This window comes from Mesoplodon densirostris, chromosome 16 (assembly GCF_025265405.1).
Source record: "Mesoplodon densirostris isolate mMesDen1 chromosome 16, mMesDen1 primary haplotype, whole genome shotgun sequence".
Classification (NCBI taxonomy): Eukaryota; Metazoa; Chordata; class Mammalia; order Artiodactyla; family Ziphiidae; genus Mesoplodon; species Mesoplodon densirostris.
This window is the reverse complement of record NC_082676.1, coordinates 61,707,861-61,716,433: the sequence shown is the minus strand read 5'-3', so window position 1 is coordinate 61,716,433 and position 8,573 is coordinate 61,707,861. Positions and strand designations below refer to the sequence as shown.

The window sequence follows — 8,573 nt, the reverse complement described above, 5'->3', positions numbered from 1 at the left end:
CTGAACGCAATTGAATTTTTGCAAGAAGAGAATTAAAGTGAGCAGAACCACAGGCCCTTGGGCACCTTGGGCTTTTTGCCCTTCTCTTCCTCCAAAGTAGTCTTTGCAATAGCAAATCTTTGACATCTTTTAAAGACTAAGCTTTGCTTTTGATGAAGAGTGTCAAAAATAATCTAACTTTAAAAGGATAACCCCAGTGTTTCTCCAACCCATTTTCTTTCCCCTCCCCTCCTCACCCCAGCCTTCCTTGGTGTGCCGATCCATTTAAAACCACAGACTGAGCACCAGGGGAGTAAAGCCAGAGCCCAGTGTGGTCTCTGTGCGCCTCTGTTGGCATTTCCAGACCTGCGGAAGCTACCCCTCTGGTGGGCTGCAAAGTCTGGCTGTGCTTTAGGATTTATCTCCCTCCAGGGGTGCCGTCCCTTTGCTTTCCTAAGGACCATTATTAAGCATAAGCCCAGCACCCTTAGCCTTCCTCTTGAGTAGGGTGGGTGGTTACCCCTGAGAGTCCTTGTGGGCTGTTTATCTTGGTGCTTCAGTGCTTCTGCCCTCGGCAGCTGGATCAGAGCTCCCGCCCTCAGTCCTGTTGACAGCTGCTTTGGGAAGGAGGGCTCGCCCTTTCCCTTCCGAGCTCTGCCGTGGGCCCCGACGGCCCAGCAGAGGTGAAACAGGCAGCAGGCAAGTGCTGATTAGGGATGGGCCCTTCCTTGCAGAAGGCGGATATTGATCTTTCCATTTTGGTCCTGTTGCCTGTCTATGAAAATACTACGTGGCCTTCTCATAAACAGGTGACCTATTGATTCCCCAGCTGCTGATGGGGCCTCCCTCGTGTGTCCTGCTTAGCTCGTTATGGGGGATGCTCAGCTGTGTTTATGGAGGTCACCTGCAACTGGAGGGAGGTCTAGCTGGAGATGCTCGAACTTTCTAAAAATTGGATGTGTGTCCCAGATTCGTAACTTTGGCATTATGTTCCTCCAGGAAGCAATTGCTGATTATATATCTAACGCAATCAGAGACTTCTCAAGGGTTTCTTTTGCCCCAGGCATTAATAAAAGCCAGTCTTCTAACAGAGGCACTTCTGCTCTCCACCCCTGACCCAGGGGACATTTGGCAATGTTTGGAGATACATTTTTGGTTGTCCGAATGGGGGTGGGAGGGAGTGTGGCTACTGGCATCTATTGGGTAGAAGCCAGGGATGCTGCTGTACATCCTTCAAGGCTCGGGACAGGCCCTCACAACAAAGGATTACTTGGCCCCAAATGTCAATAGTATCAAGGTTGAGAAAACCTGATATAAGTTATATTAAAATGTACCCAAATTCAATATAAAACACAATTTGAAAGAATTTTTATAATCTTGCTATGGAAGTGAATGAACTCTGAATAACTCATTTATGATTAGCTACTATTTTTCAGCCATCATCACATAAACTTGGAAATTCTTGTAAGAGAAGAAAAGAATAGCCTACAATGTGTCTTCCAATGTAATAAAATATTTATGACTCCTAAGTTTAACAATTAATGATGCTGACATAATGTTGCATTTTGGAGAAATATATAATTAAGCAGTTATTAATTTCGACTTTGCTACTTGAAATGTTAGACTTTTTTTTTTTCAATTTTCAAGTGTTACGGGGATGTCCTCGGAACTCAAAGTCAGGTGGATAAAAAGTCCTTGAACCCATTGATCCTGGACCTCCCTAATCAGGGGTTACAAAATCCATTGCAATACTTAAGTGATGACATCTCAAGCCAACCTTTGCCCCACTGGCAGAAATAGTCACCCCTCAAAATACCTCTAGTTGCTTCAGGATCTCTTTAAAGAGGCACCACACATGTACTAACAAACCAGTCTACCGACCATCATCACCAGAGAAAACTTCTCTTTTGATGGTAGGGTGATGATTTCTGATGTCTCCTCTTGGCATTTAGAATAGAGCCATCTTCTTTCCTGGAAGAATCCATCGGGTCTGCTGCTGTCCTCCACCTCTCCTCTCACGTCACCGCCCCTCAGTGCCCAGTTCTAACTAGTCCCCTGCATCCGGCTCCTCTGTCAGTAACACTTTTCTCTCCTGCTGCCTCCTGTATTCAATATCTGGCCACCTCTCACTCTTTGGATCCCTACATCAAGGTCCCCTCTTCTGAGGGACCTCCCTTCCCTGACTTTCCCAATCCTGCATTACATTCGGTCTTCCCTCAAATGTGCCTACAGCACCGTGCAATTCTATACTTACATATGTGATTATTTTACCAATAACCAATCAAATCCAAGCTTAATGACGTTATGGAATGTGTGTTGCGTTCTACTTTATACGGCCTGGAACACACTGGGGAGACAAAACATATTGGTTGAATGAAGACCTGTATGAACAGAATGAGGGGATTTGAGTGATCTTAAGAAGGACATCTGGTGTAGGTGGCTTGAGGAACTCAGCCACAAACACAGAGAGGGTCCAGACCTAGAACAGAGGTTCCAAGCATGCAGGGGGTATTGATAAAAACTATGACGTTTGAAGGACTGTCGTTCTCTATGGTTCTAGCTCTGTCTCCCTCTCACCCTCACCCCACCTCTCTCTCCAGAATTGACTCCATTCTCAAGTGGGTTCTCCCTACTAGAGGGCAGATCACTACCAACAGAGACAGGCATTCCCCACTAAGAACATAAGATGGAAGATGGAGGTGTCCTCTCCTGGTCACTCCCCCAGAAGGCCCAGGGGGATTTCTGATTGGCCCTGTAATGAATCAATCACTGTGGTCAGGGCCATGTGATGCTCTGATTGGCCATCTTGGAACACAGGCACAGCCTCAGGGCCAGGAGTTACCTTCATGGTTTGAGACTGTAAAGGGGTGGATTCAACAAGCATTTAGCCTGCTGATCCCAAACCAGTGGAATGATACTGGGCAAAGAACAAACATCTGCTAATTAAACCACCTCACTGCTGAGTTTGGGGAGAGCATCTCACACTAGCACCCATGTACGAACAACAAGTAGTCAATGGAAGAAATAGCTAGAACCTTATTAGCTCCCATTTTACGTTTCATTGCTTTGCTCCAAGTAATTGTGATTGGGGAGACCATTTTCTTAACCTGTCTCCTTTCTAATTGGATTCTCTCCATTCTCTGTAACTCCTAGATCTTTGCTCGCTGGCTGGTTTAGTCAAGGTAACTAGGCATTTTAAATCACAGTGTAATTTCTGGTAGCTCAGAAAACTGAACTGAAGTAGTAACTTTCAATAGGTCAATTACATTATTCTTCAGCAGCCTGCTACAGCCTAATGAAACTGCAGTTTAATTAGGTTGGTGTGATGCCAAAATAAATGTTTCATCCCCAGCTTGTTTTATTTACTCATTGAAAAGTGGGGGAATCTACAAATAATAGGATTGGAAAATGGTAAAGGTTAATGAGTTTGGCTGCACTTGTTTGTAAAGAAAGACGATTGTGTCATCAGCAGTCCAGTTTGGTAGATGAGACATCTACAGTGTCAAAAATAAAATAAAGGTGAGATTTGAGAGCCTTGTCTCCTGTGTTAGTCGGCCTTGCAGTAAAGCTCTTTTCTCAAAAACTGTTGCCATAGTGTTGGCTTCTGCGCACGCAAGGCAGTGAGCCCTTGTTCAGTAAGTTTTGGCAACCCAGGTGAGATTTAGGTCTTGTGACCGCCTGCCTGAGGCACTGTAGCCCCTGGCAGAGTGTGGGCCCTCGGCACCAACCTTGAGTAGCCACCTAGACTGAATTTTCTGGAAGGTCGGCTTTTGGGTTCCTGCTTCCCCGCCATGGCACTCCAGGCTCCTCGGGCTACTTTCACTTTTGAGAAAAGAAACAGCTCCTGGATCAGACGTCTTTTGGCACATTTTTTTAAACATCTTTGTTGGAGTGTAATTGCTTTACAGTGGTGTGTTGGTTTCTGCTTTGTAACAAAGTGAATCAGGTATACATATACATGTGTCCCCATATCTCTTCCCTCTTGCATGTCCCCTGCATTGGCAGGCAGATTCTTAACCACTGCACCACCAGGGCAGTCCCGGAATAAAGTTTTTATCTCAAAAGCCAGTGCCATAGTATTGGCTTCTATGCATGTCAGGCAGTGAGCCCTTGCTGGGTAACACTAGTAAATGACAGGCCTGGGACTAGACTCCTGGTCTGAATTCCTCTAGATCTCACACTGTTATACTCCTCGTGGCCTAAAGCAGAGCTTGTATTCCTTGACACTCAAATGTATCTGGGGATAAAGATAAGGACTGTGTGGCTAAAGAACAGGATTGGAATCTATCCAAAGCATTGAAGAATACCTCAGTAAATGCCAGTTAGGAATAAGGAGGAGGAACAGGAATAAGGAGAAGAAACAGATGCTGCTCAGTGACAGTAGGATCATCTCTAAATGCAGTGTCAGATAACCTCAGTCAGGGGAAGCACAAAACCATCCTGGGCAGCTCCTTTCCTTTAGAAGTATGCGCATATCTCAGATGCTGTGGGTTGGGTTCTAGGTCACCGCAATAATGCGAATATTGCAATAAAGTAAATCGCACGAGACTTTGGGTTTCCCAGTGCTTATAAAAGTTGTTAATCCTATTGTACACTTACTAGAGAGTGTCTAAAAAATGTACACATCTTAATTTAAAAATACAAAACAGTTACAATAATAACAAAGATAACTGAGCAGAGAACCCTAAGAAAATAATGAAAAAGTTTAAAATATTTCAAGAATTAACAAAATGTGGCCCAGGGATCCCACGTGAACACATGGTGTTGGGAAAATGGCACCCATTCACATGTTCAATGCATGGTAACCACAAACTTACAATTCGTAATAAAACAGAATATCTGTGAAGCATGATTAAGTGAAAAACGATAAAAAGAGGTATGCCTATAAATCAGTTAAAACAAGTCACAGGTGAGGCTAATTCTGGCTATTGAGAAGGACAGATTAGCATTATTTTTCTCTGGGAGCCCACCCCTGTCCTGGGCCCCCTGCCTTATGTTGCATTTTCCCCATCTCACGTCAAGTCTGGGACATGAAACTACAAGGTTTGCATTAGGTACACTGCTCAAGAGTTTGTAGGGATGTGGCATTCCCCAGGAACCTTTTAATCCAAGAGATAGACAAAAGGGACACACCCCCACCCCCAAAATGAGTGAGGACTGGAGAGACAACCACGCCAAAATATAGGTCATTCAGAGACCTGCCCAAACGTGCTCTAAGACCTAGAATGCCCAGGCAGTGCATCCTCTCTTATAAGTCTCATAGTTCTCAGCGAGGTCAAAGTCTTGGTCTAAGAAGAACAGTCTCAGTTCAGTAGAGGGAGAAGCTCAGGTTGGAGGGTCAGGGAGGATCAGGTCCCAGGACTGGCCAGGAGTATGGTGGGGTCCCTGAGTGAGGAAAGAGGTATCACACTAAACCCACAAATGAGGGGGCTTTACAGACCCCTGCCCCCATTCTTAACCACGAGAGGCCCCAGGCAGAGCTCTAGGGATGAGAAGCCTCGTTTCTGTCTGTCTGGTCTCGGCGAGGGAAGGGCTTTGTCTATCAGGATCAGGTTCCAGTTCTGCAAGGGAAGGGGTCTTGGCCATAACCAGACAAACCAGGGTCAAGGTGAGGACCTCAGTGCTAATGAGAGGGTCTCTCTCCCAAGGAGGGAGGCTCACAGGGTGGCGCCGCTCTTGTCAGGCAGAGATGGTCAGAGCAACGCCCTGCCTTCCCCACTAGGGACTCGGGGAGGTGAGGGCTTTGTTTGGAGGCTGGAGGACTCGGGACCACAGGGGGAGGCGGTCACGGGCTCTAACAGACGGCACGGAGAGAACCGCGAGGGAGGATCAAGGGACGGCTGACCTCTGAACCCCGGGGTCCCGTAGAGCCCCGCCCCTTACGTCAGCCGTTGGAACCCCACGCAAGGCAGCCGTTAACGGAAGTGGCTCCCAGACTTCTGCTCCGGGGGCGAGGAGCTGGACGGTTGTTCACGGTGTTTGTTCGGTCAAGGGCGGATTCCCAGGGCTGATCTGCAGTTAAGATCACCCGCTGTCCTACCTGCACTCCTGCCTGTTGTCCCTGGCCACAGTCACCATGCCTCGGGGTCAGAACAGTAAGCTCCGCCCCCGTAGGAGACGCCGCCAGGCCCAAAGCGGGACCCAGGGTCTGACAGGTGCTCAGGCCACTGCAGCCAAGGAGGAAGACACCTCGTCGTCTTCTTCTCCTCTTGGAGTTACTACTCCGAGAAAGCCGGGTGCTAAGTCCCGTAGCACTCTCAAGAGTCGTCAGAGGGCCCTAGCCACCGCCACTAAGCCTGCAGGTGTGTCTCCCACAAGATCATCCAAAGGAGCCAAAGGCCAAATGGAGCAAAAGCACAGTTCCTCTCAGACCCCCGTCTCCGCTGTGCGGTCTCGAAAAGGCCCTCGAAGGCAGACAGTGAGGCAGACAGTGAATTTGTTGGTGCAGTTCCTGATGCACATGTATAAAAAGAAAAAGCCTTTTACGAAAGCACATATGCTGAAGATTATCAATAAGAAGTACCAAAATCAATTCCCTGAGATCCTCGGAAGAGCTTCTTTCAGCATGGAGGTGGTATTTGGTGTTGACTTAAAGGAGGTCGACCGTACCAAGCATTCTTATACCTTTGTCAGCAAAATGGCTCTCCCCAACAATGGGGCCATGAGTCGTGGCAGGGGATTACCCAAGACCGGTCTCCTGATGTGTCTCCTGGGTGTGATCCTCATGAAGGGCAACTGCGCCACAGAGGAGAATATCTGGGAATTCCTGAATAAGATGGGTATCTATGCTTGGAAGAGGCACTTCTTATTTGAGGAGCCCAAGAAGCTCATCACCCAAGATTTGGTGAAGCTGAAGTATTTGGAATACCGCCAAGTGGCCAACAGTGATCCAGCGCGCTACGAGTTCCTGTGGGGCCCGAGAGCCCACGCCGAAACCAGCAAGATGAAAGTCCTGGAGTTCCTGGCCAAGATCAATCACACAGTCCCCAGTGCCTTCCAGTCTTTGTATGAAGAGGCTTTGAGAGATGAGGAAGAGAGAGAGCAAGGCAGTGGATCTCCCAGGGTTCTGTCCAGCTCCCACACAATCTGAGGCAGATTCTGCACTTTGTGGCTGAAGAGAGCGTTCAGTGTTCCAAGTAGTGTAGGGCTGGGTGGGACGGAGGGAACAGTGTATAATACCTTTGTGTTCCTGTTCTGTATGGGGAATTTGGAAATACGTCTGTGTTTTTGTTTTTTGTTGTCTTTCAAAAGTTAACTCCTGGGACTTCCCTGGTGGTCCAGTGGTTAGGACTCTGCACTTCCAATGCAGGGGGCCTGGGTTCAATCCCTGGTTGGGGAACTAGGTCCCACATGCCACAACTAAGAGTTCACATGCTGCAACTAAAGATCCCGCATGCCGCAATGAAGATCCTGCGTGCCACCGCAACTAAGACCCAATGCAGCCAAATTAATTAATTAATTAATTAATTTAAAAAAAAAGTTAACTCCTAACTGAAATCTTATTTAGCGTTATAATGTAAGTTTATGAATTACAGCAGTCATACTTATTGTTGTTTATCAGGCTTAAGAATAAGAGTTTTGCTGTTTTGTAAAACAGATTGGGAAAACTACCATCTTATTTAGTAATTTGGTGGAAGATAACATGGCATTGCAATATGCAATTCCTTGAAAATGTGAAAAAGTTAAGTATAGTATAGTATAGTACGCTGTAGTATAGTATAGAAAAAGTAAGATGGTCAATATTTGGTTTCCTAATTCCTTTTACTCTGTTTTATAAAATTATAAATAACAGTATGTGCTTGGCTCATTCAAAAATGTAGAATTAAATCATAATAAATTAGAAAAATAAAAATAAAAACGATGGTAATAATTTGTTTTAAAAACTTGGGATTCCTGAGTCTAGAGCTCTTTTAAATAATCAATCAATCACAAATACTAAAAGACCATCAGAAGGAAACATAAATAAGTCAGTGTCCTCTGATGTATTGTGTATTCCTACTTGTGGCAAGCATTGTGTTCAGTGGAATCACATCCATTTTCTCAATATACTGTAACGGTAGGCTTGTTAGGTGGAGTTTTAGGGCCCAGCAAAGGTGGTGTTCTGAGTGTGATCAAACCACACATTATTTTGCCCTCAGTGAGATGGGAACATGAAAACAGTAGGAAGGCCCTTTAAAATTCAATACTCCAACACAACCCCCAGTTACGCCCAGTCCTTCCACCCTGGGCTAGAAAATAGGAATCCCACCCAACCTGGCCGGGTAAGTCTGGTGCTGATTCCTGAGGGGTTGGGACCAACCAGAACGGTTTTGCCTCCAGCAGATGCCCCACACTGGGCCATAGTTTCAACAACAGATGAGGATGTTTGGTCATTTTCTTCCTTCCTTAGGCACAGGTTATGCACTGTGTTAGAAACCAGTGACCACTTCCCTTTGCCTTACTTAGATAAAAGGGAATCAGGTACTTACGCTCAAGAAAAAGAGCAAGGGAACAGGATTCCCAATCAGAGAGACACCTGTTGAGGGCTTTGTAGGTGTCACTTCTCATAAATAAGAAGAGGCTCTGCATCTCTATAGGCCTTCATTATACACAGT

The 8,573-nt window shown here is 46.1% G+C and overlaps 1 protein-coding gene and 1 non-coding gene across 2 annotated transcripts; both read left to right on the top strand.

Annotated features, from left to right (window-relative positions):
* The first annotated feature begins 6,055 nt into the window (after window positions 1–6,055).
* On the top strand, window positions 6,056–7,069 carry LOC132476817 (melanoma-associated antigen B3-like). The gene has a single exon (XM_060079015.1). The coding sequence runs from the start codon at window positions 6,056–6,058 to the stop codon at window positions 7,067–7,069; it is 1,014 nt and encodes a 337-aa protein (XP_059934998.1).
* Window positions 7,070–7,245: 176 nt separating this feature from the next.
* On the top strand, window positions 7,246–7,318 carry TRNAG-UCC (transfer RNA glycine (anticodon UCC)). Its single transcript has one exon. It is a non-coding gene; the product is annotated as a tRNA-Gly (tRNA).
* The last annotated feature ends 1,255 nt before the right edge of the window (window positions 7,319–8,573 follow it).